Source organism: Conger conger, chromosome 6 (genome assembly GCF_963514075.1).
Source record: "Conger conger chromosome 6, fConCon1.1, whole genome shotgun sequence".
Lineage (NCBI taxonomy): Eukaryota > Metazoa > Chordata > Actinopteri > Anguilliformes > Congridae > Conger > Conger conger.
Genome location: NC_083765.1, coordinates 25,234,912 through 25,256,692, shown reverse-complemented (window position 1 = coordinate 25,256,692; position 21,781 = coordinate 25,234,912). Strand labels below are relative to the sequence as shown.

At 43.1% G+C, this 21,781-nt stretch overlaps 2 protein-coding genes across 7 annotated transcripts in view; both read left to right on the top strand.

Annotated features, from left to right (window-relative positions):
• The first annotated feature begins 855 nt into the window (after positions 1 to 855).
• On the top strand, positions 856 to 8,878 carry LOC133131139 (ras GTPase-activating protein-binding protein 2-like). Of its 2 annotated transcripts, none has more exons than XM_061246307.1 (13): positions 856 to 945; positions 2,539 to 2,657; positions 2,838 to 2,919; positions 3,450 to 3,623; positions 3,802 to 3,892; positions 4,035 to 4,140; positions 4,867 to 5,050; positions 5,168 to 5,266; positions 5,460 to 5,550; positions 5,864 to 5,917; positions 5,998 to 6,126; positions 6,316 to 6,434; positions 6,786 to 8,878. In XM_061246307.1, exons 2-13 carry the CDS (start codon positions 2,563 to 2,565, stop codon positions 7,050 to 7,052), a joined length of 1,491 nt encoding a protein of 496 aa, XP_061102291.1. In that variant the 5' UTR covers positions 856 to 945; positions 2,539 to 2,562; the 3' UTR covers positions 7,053 to 8,878. The 2 variants fall into 2 exon arrangements, with proteins under 2 accessions (XP_061102291.1, XP_061102292.1); XM_061246308.1 differs by lacking the exon at positions 856 to 945 and adding an exon at positions 1,063 to 1,205.
• An 11,532-nt stretch (positions 8,879 to 20,410) lies between these two features.
• The window catches only part of LOC133131379 (RNA-binding protein 47-like), a 36,449-nt gene continuing 35,078 nt past the window's right edge, over positions 20,411 to 21,781 (top strand). For 2 of the 5 annotated variants that reach the window (XM_061246707.1, XM_061246708.1), the window contains exons 1-2: positions 20,411 to 20,563; positions 21,393 to 21,599. The gene's annotated coding sequence lies outside the window, so the exon portion shown is untranslated. The remainder of the gene's footprint in view (positions 20,564 to 21,392; positions 21,600 to 21,781) is intronic. The other 3 variants (XM_061246705.1, XM_061246703.1, XM_061246704.1) reach the window with 3 other exon arrangements.

The window sequence follows — 21,781 nt, the reverse complement described above, 5'->3', positions numbered from 1 at the left end:
ATAAATGATTATGTGATTGCATTAAATGTAAATATAATGGCTAAGGGATTCAATTTGATTTATTTGTACAAATACAAAGAGTTTTCTTGGCTTTACTATTTGTGCTATATTTCAAGCTTTTGAATACATTGCTTTTGAATTTGTGGCTCTAAAATAATAAAATGTGTTTTTGGTCAGAGAATTTGCTTCTGCGTATTTGATATTTACTAAGAAATAATATAAGATTAATAAAGTATAAATTACCCTTATGAGTTCTTTAGCCCAAACAGTAGGTTACATGCACGCAATTCATGCAATTGTATATTAAAGTATACAATTTGTGTTTATTAAATTCACTGTATCAGTCCAGAATATCCTGCCAAACATTCCCAACATTTCTTCCTTTTTATTTGTAGAGCAGAAGTTAGTATCCAAATCAAACTAATATTAGTAAGATTGGATAAAATTTATGCATAATGTATTATTTTTAAAGAAACCTCTTTCTGTAATAGTTAGGAAATGCTTTTTTTGTCAATAGCCATAACATTTGCATAAATGTTATTCCAGTAGAAACAGCAGATGGTTTGGTAACTACATCTCTTAGAATTGCATTCCTTATACATGTATTATTTGCTTTATTCCTTAATAGCGAACACTGCATCAATGTAGATGTTACTGGGATCGAAGGAAGTAACTACAGTCTATTCCTTGCGGCTGCTGGTTTGAAGCATGTTCGTAGCGATGGTTTGTAGCGTAGCGATGGTCCCTGAAATAAAAGTAGGCGGGCGAAACGCTATTACGTTTACGCTACAATGTCGTGTAATATATAGGAGCCTTTGATTGGCTATATCTGTATGACGCATACTAAACCCCGGATTTCAAGGGGGAAACAATAAAAAACAGCCCATCATATTAATGCAAATATCTGGCACAGGCGCGACAGAAACTAAGAGCTCCTAACAGAAGGTGAGGGAAATTCATTTTCGAAATAGACATCACTTTAAGACCGCAACTGACAAGTATTGACATTGATTAATTGTTTTATTGCAGCGTTAAATTAGTATGTGTAGATCTTTAGAGGGTGACGTTAGCTAAGTAGATTTTTACCGTGTGGAGCTAGCTAACTTAGTGGAACAGTTATGCCTTTGTGCTAGCTAGCACTAGCTAGCCAAGGTGTAGTTAGCTAGCCTTCGGTAACATTTAATGATTACCCTTTAACATCGCAAGTAAGTTAGCATAAATTGTATTAAGATATTTTGAGTTATAAAGCCATCATTTTGCGTTGGTAGCGTAAGGTCATATGTAAGTTACATTTAATATCGCTTAGCTAGCTCGCTAATGTTTTGGTAGTTTACTGGCTATTTTGGTTCTAGATAGCTAGCTTGCAAAGTTGCACGTTTCCTTGTCCGCTAACTTTAGGTAACTCTTGCTATGCATTACGTTAAATTATGTGCTTAATAGTTGACTCATTCCATATTTAGTATTAGCAATATTTTGGGTCACTGATGAACTCATTTAGCATAATGACTGAACGTTAGGCAGTCGCTGTCTATTACTGACAGGGTAATAGTAATTACTTGTATAGCAACTTTGTTTCATGTAACTGATTCATTACAATGTATATATAACATAAGAGTAATCAGAAAGGTCTTACTCGTGGTTGGTTTGCACAAATTAGGCAGTTGAATCCCTTGATGGTTATGTTTGTGATGGTTAAATATGATTTTATGGGGGCCGGGAAAAAGGACTGCGCCACAGTTTGGTGTCAGACAGCCATCAGTTTCACTATCGGTTATCAACCAAGGTGACGGGCGGCGACGTTACGACAGAATAAATGATTGAGGCCTCAGCAGTAACTGGTTTGCAAAATGGCTAGTTAGGCTGGTTGTACGCTGGCTGTGCATAATGCGTTGTTACGGAATGGCTGACACTTCCCAGCTTAACAATGCCGCTGCAACCTCGCAGGCTTTTCGGAGGTTGATAACTAACGTTGGATTGGTTGACACTTGCTTATCATATTCACGTTGCCATGGTATCTAGCAGAGGAAAATCCAGGTTCACAAAGTAATAGTGCTCCTCAGTATTTAGCGCTATTCTTCCGCCAGGAAGTAGAATTAACTAGTGAAATGTGCTGGTTGAGTTCATGAGTGGAAGAAACACATAGCAAGACTTTCACTTTCTGACTCCTGGACTTTCCAGTTTTCCCATTTAGCCAAGCTAGAAATACCCAAATGGTACCATTTGATTTCACCTACTGTAGCTGGTCAAATAAAGGTGGTATTTTGTTATGGCAATTTGCCTGCAAGCGGATGAAATTGATGTCATAAATTGGTATTTTCGAATTTATTCTTCAGATTATGATCTGAATATCTTATTCAGCTAATTGTTTCACCCGCTCGCACTGTCTGTGCTGTAGTTTCATATCAAAGAAGAAAGGTGCGTAAGGATTCAGATCTCTGAATGTTCTGATCTGTTGGTTTGTGGGTGAGAATGAGATGGTGAGTCTGTATGTGCACACCACTTTCAGTGTTCTATTAAAGCATTTACTGTCCATTTCAGCAATTGTAACTCTTTACCAAAGAAATGGTGATGGAGAAGCCAAGCCCACTGCTTGTAGGGCGGGAGTTTGTGAGGCAGTATTACACACTCTTAAACAAGGCACCCGATTACTTACACAGGTAATGTTATTTCAGCTAATTACCCAATAATAATGTGATTGTTATTTTCTGAATTTAATGGCTGTTATCTGTTCTTAATAGTATGTGTAATCATTATTTTTCTAATAATAGCCTGTGTCATTTTAAGTTATTTGAAGTTATTATAATGTCGCCTCTGAAGATGTCGCTTGCTCCCTCCAGGTTCTACGGTAAGAACTCCTCCTACGTCCATAGTGGTCTGGATGGCAGTGTGAAGCTGGAAGAGGCCGTGTTCGGGCAAGCTGTGGGTGTCGCATTCAATCTGCTTTTGATGTTTATTCTTCACAACAAACATTGTGACATACATATAGCAAAGCATGGATGAGATTCTGAGGAGGTTTTGTAGAAAAACGTGCGTTCAGTGTTGGTCTGTTTTGTGCTGAACTTCCTCTGCCAGTGATAAAACGGCTGACTAAAGTCGTTGTGCGTTTGCCCAGGACAAAAGCTTTCTCTGTTGGTGGGCCCTTGAGCAAGGCCCTTAGCCATGCATTGCTCCAGGGGAGGATTGTCTCCTGCTTAGTCTAATCAACTGTACGTCGCTCTGGATAAGAGCGTCTGCCAAATGCCAATAATGTAATGTAATGTAATGGTGGTATGTTGAGGAAGAGAAGGTGCTATCAAATGTGTGCATGTCATTGTGGAGGTCAGAAGCTGGACCTGTCTGGGGTGGAAATGGCATCTCAATTTCACAGGAAGGTTGCTGTGCATGTGCCTGGTGTCTAGGTATTGTCTCTGTCCCTAAATATCTTACGATTGCCCTTTACTGCTCCCCAGGAGATCCACAGAAAGGTGATGTCTCTGCAGTTCAGCGAGTGCCGCACTAAGATCCGGCACGTGGATGCCCACGCCACCCTCAGCGACAGTGTGGTGGTGCAGGTGATGGGCGAGATCTCCAACAGCGGCCAGCCCATGAGGAGGTTCATGCAGACATTTGTGCTGGCTCCAGAGGTGGGTGTGGGTGTGGGTGGGTATACTGGCTCCGTGGGTGTGTGTACTTTTTGGCCTAAAAGTTAGCCTCTGTTTACGGCCACTTGAATGTCTTGTTGCCCTTGTGAGTGTTGAAGGCTACATATAAAATAGATTTTTTAACAACTGTTATTAAGAGTTTGCTTCTCTCTGTGGTCAGGGCTCTGTGGCGAACAAGTTCTACGTCCATAACGACATTTTCCGTTACGAGGACGAGGTCTTTGACGATTCAGAGACCGAGCTTGATGAAGGTACGTGTCTTCATTTTCAGTTCATCTTCAGTCCAGATCGAGCACTAGAGGTGGTAAATGGCATGAATTAAACTGTAAAATTGAATGACACCTGCCTTGTGTTTTCAGGAATACATTTCTCTGTATTGACTTTTTGTTGTAGAATCAGAAGACGAGGTTGAAGAGGAGCATGCGGAGAGGCCAGCCTCCCCTCAGATCCTGCAGGACAGTCCCAGGAGCACCCCCTCCTATGAGCCGCACCCTGCCAGGTAGCCCCCCCCCCCAATATGAGCCCCTCTGCCAATATGAGCCACACCCTACCAGGTATTAAGCCTCATACTGTTTAACCAGTAGCGTCCACTACACATAGCTGTGCCGTTATGCTGTGGTGTGTGGTTGCCTGTACAGCCTACAATGATACGTTCATGTGTCTTGTGTAATGTATAGGCGAGTGACTGCTGGTGTCCTATGTTATCTATGTCTGTTAGGACTGGTGCACAGGAGGTCATATTGGCGAGTCTCTCTTCCATGCTTCCCTCTATATACCCAGGGTTTACAGGAAAACAACAAATCATCAAATTAAGAGTCCCAAGACGGCAGTAACAAAAATTGTCCTACTGAAGTTATTGCATTACCTGTGGTTTATTTCTAAATGATATTACAAGATCCTTATTCTGCAGCCAGTGTATCACACCACCAATGATGCCAAACTGTTTGCCACAACATTAGCTCTCTAAAAGCACCAAACACTATGTTGGAAAAACCCATGATATATACAGTACTAAAACAGTTCTGGGAGCATTCCACTGAGGTAGCAGAATTGCACGGAGGCAGCATAATAATGGGAGCAATAGTCCTGTATTGACGAGCACTGTCTTTTCATCAAACTTTGCTGACCCTGTGTCAACATGGTAAACACAGTCCATTTCCTTTTGGGGGTCTGCGGAGAGGCACACTTATGTAAAATGCCCTACAATCTGAATCTGTAACCGCAGCAACAGTGTTGAGGAGCTGCTGGAGGAGGATGTTCCAGAGCCACAGCCTGAACTGGAACCAGAGCAGACCAACGAGGAAGTGCCGCCTGAAACCAGAGCAGAGGAGAAGGTTCCGGAAGAACTAGAGGAGACGGTGACCCCTGTTCCAGCAGAGCCTGTCATAGTTGTGCAGGAGCCAGTAAAGGTCTGTCCCTCCCTATGGCCGCACGCACGCACGCACGCACACACACGCACAGATGCACATCCACAAGTAAACACTACATTCTTCCCTTACATTCTTTTCTCCCCTCATTTCTTATAGCCTTTCTCCTGGGCTTCAGTGACCAGTAAAAATCTTCCTCCAAGTGGCATGGTTCCTGCTGTGGTCCCACACCATGTTGCTAAAGCTCGAAGCTCACAGGTAATGCGTCCGTAAGCACAGTGCCATCCTTAGGCCTGTTGGAGAAGCAGTGGGTCTGCCCTCATAGGGATGGAGCTTCACCATGCCCCCCTTTCTACTGTGTTGGTGTGTTGTGTCCTAGTTATTTAGCAGAGTGGAGGGTTATAACCTCTTACAATTTGATTTGGTCAAATCACCCCTTTTCACATTTCAGACCAGAGGGGAGATGAAACGTGAGGCTACTCCCTTCCGCACCCAAGACCAGCGTCCCCGACCTGGCTTTGCACCGCGCGGCTCCAGATCTGGTGAGATCTACAGCGCTCCTGCAGTCCTTCTCGCGGCCAAAACAAGCTGGAACACATTACTTCATTTGTGTGGATCGTTCTGTAAGGCAGAACTGCCCAACCCTCTCCCCGGAGATCTACCTTCCAATAGTTTTTCAACTCTTAATTTGTAATGGTTGGTAGCTCAAGGAGATCCCTAGCTGTTGAATGAGATGCTTTGTTAGGTCTGGAGTGAACCTGCAGGACGGTTGATCTCCAGGTACGGAGTTGGGCAGCCCTGCTTTAAGGTCGGTTTAAACTGCTGTAACTGCTGTGATCTGTGGTTCATTATTAGATGGCGGGACGCCTTCAGAGGCCAGAAAACCCCAGTTCAGCTTCCTGAGCAGAGGTAATTGCAGTTCTAGAGGCAATTGTGAGGTAAGAGTGGTTTTTGGGGGTGCGCTGACTGACTGTGGTCACCCTGTTCAGGGAGAGGAGACTCGGAAGCGGGCGATGGGGACGGCAGGAGGCCAGCGAGGCATCCCGACAGCCACCAGCTGTTTGTGGGAAACCTGCCTCATGACATCGACGAGACGGAACTCAAGGACTTCTTCATGAGTAAGTGTTAAAAGAAAGTAAAAGTCCTCCCCGATATTTTGTTAGAAGTGACTAGTGAAATTAGGCAGAGCTGGACTTTCCACTTCTGTTCAGTAGTGCGTGTGTATATGTTCGTTCTTCATGCATTGTGTGTCGAGGGTGCACATGTGTGCATGCGCACCTTGGTTTGACTGTTTTTGTGTTTTGCAGCTTTTGGAAATGTTGTCGAGCTCCGTATAAACACAAAGGCATTGGGAGGGAGGCTTCCCAACTTTGGATTTGTGGTATTTGATCAGTCGGACCCAGTGCAGAAAATCCTGGATTCCAAGGTTGGTTGCATGAGCACTTCGGGTTTGAACACACGTGTCCAATCAGAAAAGCACCCATGGCAGAGGAAGTTATACAAAGCTGTAGGCTCCACGGACAACTAGGAATAGAATATGTATTATTAATTTATCAGAATGCACACCTTCCGAACAGTCAATCTTGCTTCTGTATGTTTTAATTAACTAACTAAAATCATTTTAGTTGCGTTTGCTGAGTGAGGTGTGTGGCACATTGGCACCCTCTCGTAGCTGGCTGCTGCTTATACCCTTGTAACCTGTAATAACAGGAGAGAGGGTGAGCTCTGCTGGTGTGGCCCTGACTGCCCTCCTGTTCTTCTGTGTCCCTAAATGTAGCCACTGATGTTCAATGGGGAGGTGCGGCTGAATGTTGAGGAGAAGAAAGCGCGGTCCCCACGAGACAGGGAAGCCCGGGTCGGGGACGAGCGGTGGGACGTTCGCCGTGGCGACCGGGCCTCTGGGGGTCCCCGGGGCCCTTTGGGAAGTGGCACCAGGGACAGGAGGGCCCCCCCTTCACGGGGCGGGGTTTCTCCAAAGCCCGGCCTAAATTCAGGGAGAGGAGCTGGCCCAGGCGAGAGCCGTTTCACCACACAGCGCCACTGACCACGCCACCTGCATTTTGGGAGGACTATGAAAAGGCCTTCCCTGTCCTCTCAAACTCGACATGTCAACAGCAGATACCTTTTCTTTCTTTTTTTTTGGCTTTGGAACACAACATGACCTGAGGAAAATGAACACTTTTGTTTACCAGCTTTGAGCTGATACTCCTGGTTTCCCAAGAGTTTGCTCATATCTCATTTGTGATTTAACTAAATGGACCAAGAAGGAACTTTAGCGTCTGTATAGGACAGATGCAGCAGTCATAAGAAGATCATTGGTCGCATGGCCGTGATTTCATGAAGGGATTAAATCTACAGCCTCATGTTACTGAGGGGGCTATTTTAAGAATCCCTCAATTTGCACATTTTATATAATTTCTGCCCAGTACCGTCAGAAGCAAGAGGTGCAAACTGTGTGCAATTGGGGGAGAAAGAAAATCCTCTTATGCGCATTGCTTAAAACAAATTGTATTATTGCACTTATCAGTTTGCACTAACAGGTACTTTTCTTATTACATCAGCATGGTTGGGATCAGTCTTCGCACCATACCTAGTAGGCTGCTGTGACCAAATTGCATCCTTGACCCTTGATGGTTTCAGTCGCTGTTGGGCAGTAACTGTGAGCATATTTTCCCTTGTTAAATAATGAGAAACACTGGAAATGAAAGCTAAACATTAGATGAGTGACAGGGACTGACTCACCAAAAGCAAAAGCTTGTCAAAAGCATTATGGTGCCTTCAGTCGTGTGCGTGTGCGTGTGCGTGTGTACACTTACTGCTCAGTATCTTTCAGAGGTTTTTTGAGAATTTATTTTTGCTTTCATACTTGAGTTTAATGTGCTAACTGCATCTTTGAATGGTTTCAAAATGGTGCCTGAATTGACAACCAATAAACAAGGACTGTATCACCTCCATTGCAGATGTAACAGAATATTTATCAGGTTGGGAACATAATCCTTTAAGGAAGGGACTGCTTGTGAGCTGTAAACCAGTGAAAGATGGCACTGGTTTTGTATTGCTTTTTTCTGCAGATTTCAGTTACAGTGGTGCACCTTTCATTCTAGCTGTTTGCCTTTCTATGCCAGTATTTGCTGCACCGGGAATCCTGTTGGCATTCTGCTGATGGGACTGCATTATCTGACGCCTATGGTTTTCAGCTCATCTGAAACTCTTTGACATTTGTTTACACACAACTGCTACTGTTGTCATAGGCTTGAAGTCCCGCCCCCCACCCCCCACACACACACACTCCCTCCTGCCCACTTCTGGTTGCTATAACCCTACCATCCACTTCCTGAGGTAGTGTAAGAACAATTTATTTCTCCCAAAATAAGAATGTGGACAAATGTCACCTGTTCCTTTTCTTTCCTTTTCTTTGTCATTTCGATTGACCTGAAGTTGAGTTCCATTTTTGAGTAATAAGTCAGTGTTATGAATCTTCCATATCAGTACTTTAATTCCTTATCACATGTGCATCAACACAACCCCCAGTGCCTAGATGCTCATCACAATTTCTACCCCAAGTCCGACTTCTGGATTCCTGTGTTTGAAGGAAGACATTTCTGATTCCAGATATGGACAACCTTCACACTACCATTTTATTTCTACATTAGTAATCACTGTGAAAATGGAGTTTTTTTCATAATTCTCTCAAGAAAACACACTTTGGTGCCAATATTAGGGAAAAACTATAGGCCTATATACAAACTATTCAGATTGATTGGTGGTACATGAATATGGTCCACTGTACAGGGTTCTACAAAATATATTGTACTGTTTCTGCAACAAACATAAATTGCCATTTAATAAATGATTCATATGAAATTGTCATTGAAATTGTTTCAGTTCCTACTTCCATTAACAAATACACTCAGTGAGCACATTATTAGCTATCAGACTAAGTCTAAAAAATGTCTTCCGCTGCTGTAGCCTATCCACTTAGAGGTATGACTTGTTATTCGTCATATATGCTCTTCTGCACACCACTGTTGTAATGTGTGGTTATTTGCACTACTGTCAGTGTCCTGTCAGCATTGACCAGTCTTCTGCCCTCTCTCATTAAAAAGCCGTTTTTGTCTGCAGAACTGCTGCTCACTGGATGTTTGTTTTTCGCACCATTCTCTGAAAACTCTAGAGACTGTTGTGTGTGAAAATCCCAGGGTATCAGCAGTTTCAGAAGTACTCAAACCACCCTGTCTGACACCAACGAACCACCAACCAATTTCACCAACAATGGCAGGGACAAGGGTTGGCTCTAATCTACAGCTGTGATTCACTCTTGGCCTTGGTGAGTTTGTGCCATTTCACTGCAGTTTATTGATCAATTACAGCAATTGATCGCAGTTATGAATGATTGACGATTGGTGGAATGACTGACATTGGCTCAGGCGGTAAGAGTCAGTCTGCCAGTCAGAGGATTGCCAGTTTGATCCCGCCCTGGGTGTGTTGAAGTGTCCCTGATCAAGACACCTAACCCCCCAAATGCTCCTGATGAGTTGGTTGGTGCCTTGCGTGACAGCCAATCGCCGTTGGTGTGTGAGTGTGTGTATGAATGGGTGAATGAGAAGCATCAATTGTACAGTGCTATGGATAAAGGCCCTACATATATGCAAACCATCCATCCATCCATCCATCAATTATCTTAACCCGCTTATCCTGAACAGGGTCACAGGGGGGCTGGAGCCTATCCCAGCATACATTGGGCGAAAGGCAGGAATACACCCTGGACAGGTCGCCAGTCCATCGCAGGAAATGCAAACCATTTACCAAAAGATTCTGCGCTCTGCATCTTCCATAGGCTATTCTAACACATTAATGTTGCCTAAACACTGGCCACTACCACTACTGGAACATAAATTTTGCCCTCCTTTCCTTCTGGCCTGCAAATTTCTAAATGACTTCCTGATTAAAGTCAGACATCTCTTTTCTATTGACAGCATGGCATTCAGCTTCTCCTGGGTCATGGTGTTTCTGAGAAATGTTTTCATTCTTTTTAAGCCATGGTCATGGGTGTGATGATCAAGATCTTTAGGAGAGTGACAGTCTCTGAAAATACTTCTTCAAGAATTTCTGTGAAGGACAAATATAATTTATAATAATAATAAAAGAGAGATAATAGTAAAAGAGAGAACATTAATAATAATAATAATAATCATATTAATAACAGGAATACAGCTAATACCTGTTATTTTGCATGTCCTGTTGAAACTGTTAGATCCACCCATTGATATGGACCGAATCTACAGTCAGGTCCATAAATATTGGCACATGAAACGAACAAGACTTTCAGCTTTAATTTGAGGGTATGTACATCCAAATCAGGTGAACGGTGTAGGAATTACAACAGTTTGTATATGTGCCTCCCACTTATTAAGGGACCAAAAGTAATGGGACAAACTAACAATCATGAATCAAACTCGGATTCAGGTCAGGTGATTGACTTGGCCATCGCATAACATTCCACTTCTTTGCATTAAAAAACTCTTTGGTTGCTTTCGCAGTATGCTTCGGGTCATTGTCTATGTGCACTGTGAAGCGCCGTCCAATGAGTTCTGAAGCATTTGGCTGAATATGAGCAGATAATATTGCCCGAAACACTTCAGAATTCATCCTGCTGCTTTTGTCAGCAGTCACATCATCAATAAATACAAGGGAACCAGTTCCATTGGCAGCCATACATGCCCACGCCATGACACTACCACCATCATGCTTCACTGATGAGGTGGTATGTTTTGGATCATGAGCAGTTCCTTTCCTTCTCCATACTCTTCTCTTCCCATCATTCTGGTACAAGTTGATCTTTGTCTCATCTGTCCATAGGATGTTGTTCCAGAACTGTAAAGGCTTTTATAGATGTTGTTTGGCAAACTCTAATCTGGTCTTCCTGTTTTTGAGGCTCACCAATGGTTTACATCTTGTGGTGAACCCTCTGTATTCACTCTGGTGAAGTCTTCTCTTGATTGTTGACTTTGACACACATACACCTACCTCCTGGAGTGTTCTTGATCTGGCCAACTGTTGTGAAGGGGTTTTTCTTCACCAGGGAAATAATTCTTCTGTCATCCACCACAGTTGTTTTCCGTGGTCTTCCGGGTCTTTTGGTGTTGCTGAGCTCGTTCTTTCTTTTTAAGAAAGTTCCAAACAGTTGATTTGGCCACACCTAATGTTTTTGGTATCTCTCTGATGGGTTTGTTTTGATTTTTCAGCCTAATGATAGCTTGCTTCACTGATAGTGACAGCTCTTTGGATCTCATAATGAGAGTTGACAACAACAGATTCCAAATGCAAATAGCACACTTGAAATTAACTCTAGGCCTTTTATCTGCTCCTTGTAAATGAGATAATGAAGGAATAACACACACCTGGCCATGGAACAGCTGAGCAGCCAATTGTCCCATTACTTTTGGTCCCTTAAAAAGTGGGAGGCAGATATAGAAACTGTTGTAATTCCTACACTGTTCACCTGATTTGGATGTAAATACCCTCAAATTAAAGCTGAAAGTCTGCAGTTAAAGCATATCTTGTTCGTTTCATTTCAAATCCATTGTGGTGGTGTATAGAGCCAAAAAGAGGAGAATTGTGTCGATGTCCCAATATTTATGGACCTGACTGTATGTTCTTCTTCTGGAGCTTGGCATAGAGGAGGTCCACATGTGGCATGATGTGGTGAAAAAGTTGCAGAAAGAACTTAAAATCCTGATCCTCCAGTAGCATAGCGAATGATCCTGCTCTCTGATGGTATCTCGTATGCTTTCAAATCAGTGAATGAGGTCGTCTCTATGCTCAAACACGGTATTGATGGCACGGATGTTAAAGTTCCAACTGACATTTCAGGATGTTGGCAGCATAGGGGCCACTATTTTTTCAAGAGCACCTGTCCACTTTGGTGATCTGGAAAAAAGATGGCAAATCCACCAAGGTTGGAACAAAAGAATTCTCACTTGGGATATGCGAGAGGGGCGGCACGGATGGTGCAGTGGGTAGCACTGCCGCCTCACAGCAAGGAGGTCCTGGGTTCGAATCCCCGTCGGCCGGGGCCTCTCTGTGCGGAGTTTGCATGTTCTCCCCGTGTCTGCGTGGGTTTCCTCCGGGTACTCCGGTTTCCTCCCACAGTCCAAAGACATGCACGTTAGGCTGATTGGAGAGTCTAAATTGCCCGTAGGTATGAGTGTATGAGTGTGTGAGTGAATGGTGCTGAGATAGACTGGCGACCTGTCCAGAGTGTATTCCTGCCTTTCGCCCAATGTATGCTGGGATAGGCTCCAGCCCCCCTGCGACCCTGATCAGGATAAGCGGGTTCAGATAATGGATGGATGGATGGATGGGATGGATATGCGAGAGGTGGCCTGTTGCATTATCAGGTTGAGCTGATGTGCGTAGCATTGGATGTAGTGCGCATTAGGGTACACATCTTGTATTTTCTTCTGAAATAGCATGGAAAGCAATAAAATGCATCACTTACACTACATCCAGCTAGTCAACTGCCTGCTGCTGAGTTCGTAAATCGGGTCGGTCCGGTCCCAGTTCTTTTATCCTCTTCTTTTCTTAAAATTAAGTTCCAGAACATATTCCAGAAAAAAGGGTTCCATTTAATTTATGCCACAAACAAACCAGAGTATATCTGCACCCAGATACTCCACTAGTGCGAAACGCCATGCGTTCAGCAGATGGGCACACCAGGAGGCAAAAGCAAACCAAGGCACCATGGCTATGTTTTATTGCACTAACGCTCAAAAGAATGCCATTACATCTCTTCCCCAGGAGAGGGCCATACATACACAACGGTTCGGTAAAGGTTAAGACTGCGATTTACGAATATGCTTGTACTTGTTACATTTTTCATGTTAATTTTGCGAATCTATTTTCCCTTTTCAAAGAATAGCCGCTTCTAAGTCCAGTTAAATAGTCAGTAAATCAAGAGAGGTTATGAATTAAGCGCGTACAACCTTGTGTGCTTGTACTCTATATGTCACTGAGAAACTATTAATAACGGTGACGGCACGCCCCTTCATAGGCTACCTGTAATGAATGTGACATGGACCAACACATGAAATCCTGTTAAGATCATCAAAGAGCGAGTCAGGTATGTTCATTTATATTTGGCAAGAACGAAACCCGAAGGATGAACTATCGCTGCCTTCAGCAAAGACTGGACAAAAAGTTGATTGGTTAGGTAGGTGGTCACAGATGAAGTCTGTTAAATGTATGACGTCACCGCAGTAGGCCTATCCAGCAAGTATCTCCGTTGACAGTTCCACAACTGTGACTCTGCGGCTCTCTGTTATGTCACAGTAATCATGCAAACAATTATTTATAAACACCGCACATGGTCGCTACAATGGTTTTGTAGTTTTCCGTGCATTAGGCCTAATGAAATAGCCTATTTCTTTTCACAGGAAAGCAAAGTTACCGGACCGAAACGTAGGCTACAAAATGTCAACTCTCCTTTCGGAAACGGAAAAATATCACTTTCTTAACGTGGTAGACAAAGGAACATTTGGGCATGTCGCAACGTACCAGCGGCAGAGCGATTTAAAAACTGTAGCAATAAAGACACTGCCCCTCAGCAACATCAAAATGTTAAAACGTGAAACCAGACTTCTTGCTGCCCTCGCCCGAGAAAATTTGGAGGAAAGCCATATCGTGTTTTTTTTCGAATCATTCCCAGACCAACAGCACCAACACATGGTCTTCGAGGTTCTGGATAAAAATTTGTATGAGTTTCAGACGGAGATTGGTTTCAGGCCTCTATCCACCAGAGACATCCGAACTATTACGTTACAAGTCCTGACAGCTCTGGCTAAATTGAAGACGATCGGAATCGTTCATGCTGATATCAAACCGGAAAATGTCATGCTCGTCGATCAGCTCCATCACCCTTTCCGAGTGAAGCTAATCGACTTTGGGTCCTCTTACACCATCGATGAAGCGGACGCATTACGACTTTCCTACCTTCAAACCAGGTTGGTAATATATGGCATTATTTCTTGACATTGCTGAAATAGGCGTGCGTATGCCATGGAATGTGTGCTTGTTGACATCATATACTTTGTAAGGCTAATTATGCATAAATTGTGTGTATAGGTTGACGGAGCACTACAAATAGTATGTGTTTTACACGGTATGTATGCAAATTATTTAAGTATGATAGAATTTTAATTATGTTGTCTATAATAATGCGCATGCTGCATCAAACTCATCAAGAGTGCATATATCTAATTTCTCCTGACCGTCTGAGATCACTGCAGAGCATATGTTGCAGTAGACTGTGTCAGTTTTCCCAGCCTGTCTTTCTTTTCCAAATGACTGAAACCCACTATCTTGTGGGGATTGTCTCTCAGATATTACAGAGCTCCTGAGGTTGTTCTGGGACTGCCTATATGTGAGAAGATGGACGTATGGTCTCTGGGTTGCATGGCAGCTGAATTGTACCTCAGCCATCCCCTCTACCCGGCAAATTCTGAATTGGAGCTGGTGCACTACATGTGTGAGACCCTTGGAATGCCCCCTAACAGCTTCCTGAACTCTGCCAGCAGGACCAGATGCTTCTTTGACCTGGTTAGGAGACGCACGGGTGAGCCCCAGTGGAGGCTGAAGCCCATACAGCAGAAGATGTCTTTGGGAGGGAAGCGAAGCTTCAGGTGGCATGTGGTGACCTCGCTAGCTCACCTGGAGAAGGGGGTCCCGACGCCTGGCTTCAGTAGAGAGGACGCGGGGGAGATGTTTGACCATTCCTACATGGTAGACCTGCTGAAGAGGATGCTGGCTCTGGACTCTCAGCAGAGGATCAGTGCCGACCAGGCACTTCAGCACCCCTTTGTCACCCTGCAGCATCTGTGCGTGTCCCAGAGCTACCACAAGTACTACGAGTTCTCACTGCTGGGGTACAGGGAGGCCTTGATCCCCTGCCGGCCCTGCAAGGACGCCCTGGATGACAGCCTGGAACCCCCCAGGGAAAAGCGGTCCCTGAGACGTTCGCTGCGGTCGTTCTTCGCCCGCCTGTGCGCACCAAAGCGCAAGAAGAGGCCCGCTGTCCCCCGACCCGCCTCTGACCAAAGGGAGCGGCAGCAGGATGACAGTGCAGTGACGGACAGGACTGACGAAAGGAGAGAAAGCCTGGCGGACGATGTGGCAAACACCAGCTGGGCGACATGACATGGTCGTCAGGTTCTGTCCGATAATTAATGTACCTCACCAAGAAAATGTCAGAGAATTAGTCGACTCGAGCACATTTTACAAAAAGAAAATGACTAACGTAATTCCTTGTTCAAAGACAGCAATGAAGTAACAAAGACAGTTAAGTCATAATGTTGTTCACTATCCTCCATACTGTTCCATTACAGTAACGGACAGTTTACCGATATGGAGAGGAGGCCTGGAGAGAGTAACGAGGGCCACTGAAACTATTTCTGGACTATGTCATCATCAGGATCATTTTTCTAGCTGTTAGGAACAGCATATTCTAAAGCAGGACAATGCATGTATTGCATATTGTTTGTTTTATCATCTGCAGACAGTAAAAAAAAAAAAAAAAACATACACACACAGATTACAGGGAGTTGCTTCTGTTTTTTAAATGAGCAACTCTACAAGATCTGCTCTACAAGATGCTGGCAGATGTTCAGAACAGTTGTCCTACCACCAGGGGGGGCTATATTCATGGCTGGGACTTCATCTGGTTAACAGAAGTAAGATCTCACTGCATCCCTGAGCTCCCCAGCCACATCATATACAACAATAACTACTAATTCATGTTATTGTAATGTGCCGAAAGATTTATTTTATGTGGTGTAAACAAATGAAGACCAAGTGTACCACCCGCTATGCCATGTTCTTCCCCTCCCAAAAAGAGAGAAGTTATACTGACTGAATCATGAGAAATGATTGGTGGCCATTTTTTAATGAAGGCTGTAGAATGGTGTGACTGGGAGAGCACGCTTGCCCTCTGCGGGAGCTTGGCGGTTTCTCGTTGCCGTGTGACTGTACAATAATGGTTTTGTATACGAGACGGCTGATGGAGCGCCTGGCTTGCTGGGCCATAAGCCGACCTGGAATTTTTGCAATAAAGTTCTAATCTTTACAGGAAGCTGCTGAGCAAGGCCCGCCATTGTTCCGTCTGACAGCGAGCCGGGACCCTGGGGGACGCCACGCGCCCGTCTCGTTTTTACCCCCCTCCCCACCACGTCTTTCCCTGTGCCTTCAGCATTCAGGGCCTGCTTTATGAAGACCTTTGGCACATGTAAAACCTTTTACCTCACACAAGACCACTAACTTGACCAATGATGGTATTCGTTTTGCACCAATCATTCGCTATTTGTGTTGTTTTATATTTGCTAAAAGGTTTGTAACATCAGCCTCTCAGTGTCTTCCCCAGAATCGAGTGTCCATAAAAAGCTAAAAATTGCGAATAACATATACATATATAAAACAAAAAAGGTGCAAATGAATCATTAATCTAATGGCAAGGGCTACAATTTGTTTTACCACCCCAGAGACAAATTTTTGTACCTTTATTTCTGAGAGTATATAATATGCACACAGTGAGCACCTTATTAGGTATTTATTTGACTTATTTGACTTAGTCTGACCTTTTCCTCTGACCTTTCTCATTAACAAAGCATTTCTGCCCACAGAACTGCTGTTTTTTTGTTTTTCGCACCTTTTTCTGCGAACTCTATCCCAAGAGATCAGCAGTTTCTGAGATGCTCAAACCACTCTGTATGGCACCAACAATCATTCCACAGTCAAAGTCACATTTCTTCCCCATTCTGACATTTGGTCTGAAAAACTGCTGAACCTCTTGACCATGTCTGCATGCTTGTATGCATTTAGTTAAATATTTAGTATTACATATATGTATTAACAAGCTGGTGTACAGGTCTACCTAATAAAGTGTTCACTGAGTGTAAACATTAATTCTATCATTAATACCAAGGTGCATAACTCTTTTTTCCAGACTCACTTGTAACCTTGTTTTTTTATGGTCACAGTCCAAAGTCGCAGTTACCTCAGGGACATGTGAGAAACTCACATTGTACTAAGTGGGTTGGCTGGAGTGATATGCTTTCAAGGACAAAATGACTATTACTTGGGGATGAAATAAAAAAAAATGATAGACTATTTCTGTATATACTGTGCAGTCTGTATGTATTTAGACAGTTGGACAGTAGGATCTGTTCTTTAGGATTTGGATTTGAAACGAAACAATGAATGTGAAGTTAATTGTAGACTGCCCCTTATAATTTGAGGGTGTTTACATCCATATTTGGTGATGCGTGTAGAGACCGCGTCTCTTTTTATGCACAGTCCCCCCCCCCCCCCATTTTAGGGGACCAAATGTAATTGGACAGTTGGCGCCTCAGCTGCTTCTGAAGAGTCAGGTGTATAAATCACTTTATTGGTGCAGGTATAAGAAAGCATGTCTGGTCATGATTAAACAAACAGATCCTTTGGAGCCTGTTATTGGTATTTGTCAACATGATGATGAGAGTCAATGACCGTCAATCCTGATCTGATCTGGCACAAAACTGTATTATTGGTTGTAAATAGATTTGTGGAGGTTGGTCTTCCTGCACTGCTGTGTTGACATACCCTGAAACATGGTTTCTTATTTATGTTATTTATGGATCCACATTTTGTCTTTAACAACAATTTATTTTGATGGAGAAGGGTCCACTCTATACCAACCTTTATTTTTTCTTGTGATGAAAGGTGAGCTGAAATGCTGGCCTGTGTTCTCAGGGTTTTTGGGTGATGTGTTGTTTTGTCGAGGGACACACCCTGTATTGCCGAGAGCAGGACTTTCTGTCCTGAGGGCAGCAGGAACTTGGGGTCCGGGATGGGGTGGGTGGGGTGGGGTGGGGTGGGCAGGGGGGTGTGGACAGATTTTTTTATTTTTTAAAGCTGTGTTTTCCTTGTGACCTCAAAGCCCAGCTGATTGGCTTTAATCTCTACTTGAGTTCAATGGCTTTAGACAGATTAACATTCTAACAGCGAGATCCCGCAAATCCACCGGGATGCAAGGGAACAAAAGGCCTGCAAAGAACGTGCTCATTAATCTCGCACCCCTCCCTCTCCGCCCGTCCCCCCCTTGCCCCCTGCCCCCCACAGTCCTGTGTGATGGAAACGGCCTTTCGTAATATTAGATTGCCCACAGACCAGCATTAATGGGCCCAAGAGAACATTCTGGGCCTCATTTACAGTCTTGGGATAAACAACAAAAAACAGTCTGCCGTTGTGTGTGCTTAACGCTTTAAGGTATATGGTTGCAAATATGTGATTAGAGTGTTCTGAACTGAACATTCTAATGCTGATGTCACAATCACTGCGGATAATTGAAAGCAATGAAGTTCTCGAACACTGAGTTAGAATTTTAAAAATTAAATTTTTTTTTTAATTTTTAATTAAAAAAACAAAAAATTTTATAGCCATTTTTACACATTTTTACACATTTAAACACCAGCTTGTGAATGCAGATATTTAATTAGCCAAAATAATGTGGCAGCAACTAAATGCATAAAATCATGTAGACATGGTCAAGAGGTTCAGCTGTTTGTCAGACCAAATGTCCGAATGGGGAAGAAATGTGATCGAAGTTACTTTGACCATTTGACCATGGAATGATGTTGTTGGTGCCAGACATGGTGGTTTGAGTATCTCAGAAACTGCTGATCATCTTTGATTTTCACGCTCAACAATCTCTCGAGTTTGCAGAGAATGATGTGAAAAACAAAACATCCAGTGAGCAGGAGTTCTTGGGGCAAAAAACGCCTTGTTAATGAGAGAGGTCAGAGGAGAAGGGCCACTCTGGTCGAAGCTGACAGGAAAGTGACTGTAACACAAATGACCACACATTACAACAGTGGTATGCAGAAGAGCATCTCTGAACACACAATGTGTCAAACCTCTTAAGTAGATAAGCTAGACCAATAAGTATACATTTTTTAAAATAATAAATGCCCAATAGAATGCTCACTGAGTGTATATGCTCTTTGTTATCAAGGATAACTTTAAAATGCTCTTGCTGCTTCACAAATCTAGGGTAAAAATCTAAGCATGTAGTTAAAATAACTTGAAGCAGGTAGCTCTCACAGGCCCACCTGAGGATTGTGAATTGCTCCCATTCCAGTCTGTCTAGCTTCTCTCATTTCTGTTCTTTCATAGAAGGTGAGGGATGAAAGGCATTGTTTTGGTCATCTTTTGTTACCTGCTAAAAGCTTTGTTACCTCTTTCTCTCCCTCCCTCTGATTATCACTCTATGTGTCTTAAACTCTCTCTCTCTCTCTCTCTCTCTCTCTCTCTCTCACTCTGTGAGCACTTTATTAGGTATTTATTAGACAAATTTTTTTGTCGTATTGGTCTTTTACTTCTGTAGCCTATCCACTTAAGAGGTTTGATGCGTTGTGTTTTCAGAGATGCTCTTCTGCATACCACTGTTGTAATGTGTGGTTTGACCAGTTTGGCCCATCTCTGACCTCTCTCATTAACAACATATTTTTGTCCACTGAACTGCTGCTCACTGGATTTTTTTAGTTTTTCGCACCATTCTCTGCAAACTAGACTGCTGTGTGTGAAAATTACAAAATTACATCAGCAGTCTCTGAGATACTCAATCCACCTCTGGCACCAACAATCATTCCACGGTCAAAGTCACTTAGATCACATTTTCTCCCCATTTTGACATTTGGTCTGAACAACAGCTGGACCTCTTGACCATGTCTGCATGCTGTTATGCATTTAGTTGCTGCCAGGAAGGTAACAGTAACGCAGATAACTATGCATTATCAACAATATCTTACAACAAGCATCTTTGAACACACAATGCGTCAAACCTGTAAGTGGATTGGCTACAGCAGCAGAAGACTTAATAAGTCTAAAAAATAAGTCAATAAATACCTAATAAAGTGCTCACTATGTCTGAGTAACATACACTGAGTGTATGTTACTCAGATATACGGCATATTGTGCTGTTAATTTAAGGGCTAACTTTGGGGGGTTGGAAACTGTTTTATTTTAGACTACTCTGATTCAAACCCAGCTTCCTGTTCCAACTTTTCCCTCAAGTTAGAAGAGCTGAAGTAAGCTTGACGGGGGGGGGGGGGGGGGAGCATTGTCTATGACCACTTTCAGCACTTCAGAAGGAGTTTTGGTAATTCACTGCAGTTCTGGCTTTTAGTCTTAGTTTAGCCTGGCGAGACATGTCAGAGGTGCATGATACTAAATGAGTACGTCTGTGTCGGTGTGTGTCTTTGTGTACGAGTGTGACCAGTCACTAGAAACAGAAACAGAAATCAGTTTACTTCTCCTTTAGAAGGCATTTCTTTTCCTTCCTTAAGTGCTTGTATCGGCAGCGTAACTCATCCACTGCGGCCATCTCAACAGTTCCTGGGAAGCAGGCGGGGCCCAAGCCACTGTGACATCATCAGACCTGGAGCAGTAAGGGGATCACAGATCGCAGGTGTTGCTAAGCGATCCTCACGTCCACTCTCCCAGCACCTGCTTCAACACACCCCTCAGGTAAGAGAGCGCTGGGAGATGATGGGCTAACAATCTTTTTTTACACCCTGTAATATGAGAAACACTTGTGAGGTTGAGGAGAAAAGGTGAAATTCAATGTAAGCCCAACTGAACTTGGGTAACGTAGAATCTGGAATGCTGAAACAAAGATGAAAGGAGAGAGAGAGTAACAGAGAGTTAGGGAAAAACAGAGCTGTTCTTAACTATAGGAGGTGGTTTAGGGTTTACACCGCTGATAATTGACTTAATCCAAGGGCCTTTGTGTAATTGATCATTTTGATAGATAAAGCTTGCAGTGATATGTTGGAATATTTCTTACACTTTGATTGGAAATAAATAGTTTTAAAGTAAATGTGACTCAGTGGCAGGCAGATGGCCTTTAAATGTATGGGTGGGTGGGGTTGATGCAGTTTTACTTATCTTTATTTTATTGTATTATTAATAAATTAGTAAAAAGGCACCCTTCCAGATTCACGGAGCTTCTGGCATTCTTAATCAATGGTGTGACATTATTCCAGCCCATCAGAATAAAAACAGAGATATTACCAACAACTAAGCCATAATCTTTGTTTTAATATAATACCCAGGATCTCCGTCTTCTTGCCTCCATTTGAACTCCCACAAAAGATAAATAAAAACTAGTCAGCAAAAGATAAAAATATCAATAAAATATCATTTTAAAATAGTGTCATGCACTTTTATTTTGATTTACAAAAAAAAAGGTGTAAAAAAAAACAAAAAAAAAAAACAAAGCTTGAAACAAGTGGAATGTGGCCTGGGCCAGAGCCAGCCTATGCTGATCAGATGGGTGGATTGCGTTTCCATTCAGACGCTACTGGGAGACCAATTCTGGTTTGGTGAGTTTGGAGGCAGGCATTACACAAAGAGCTGAAGCCCAGCCACTGTGTGCGGAGGAGAAGGAGAGGAGAGACTAAACACTTCCCACTGCGCAAAGGTGGCTGCACACAACCCTGCCTTCCTGGCTCTGCTGCCGTCTTTCTGACGACCTTGTCTTCCGTCATACTTTTACTTTTTTGTACGTAATTATCGTGTCTTTTCACTTGTTTTTTGTTGTTGTTATTGATGCTCAGTTCACTTGTGGAACTCAGGATAATTGCGCAAACCTACTTTGTGTTTTTTTTTTTTTTTTGTATGTATGCATTTGTGTGTGTGCTGGTGAGTGTGTGTCTCTGTGAGTGAGTGAGTGTGTGATTGAGT

Bases quoted from the DNA above. Each gene is read 5' to 3' on its own strand.
- LOC133131139 (XM_061246307.1), top strand. From the start codon at position 2,563: ATGGTGATGGAGAAGCCAAGCCCACTGCTTGTAGGGCGGGAGTTTGTG. The intron at 2,920-3,449 runs GTGGGTGTCGCA...ACTGCTCCCCAG, and splicing joins AGGCCGTGTTCGGGCAAGCT to GAGATCCACAGAAAGGTGAT. The intron at 4,141-4,866 runs GTAGCCCCCCCC...CTGTAACCGCAG, and splicing joins TATGAGCCGCACCCTGCCAG to CAACAGTGTTGAGGAGCTGC.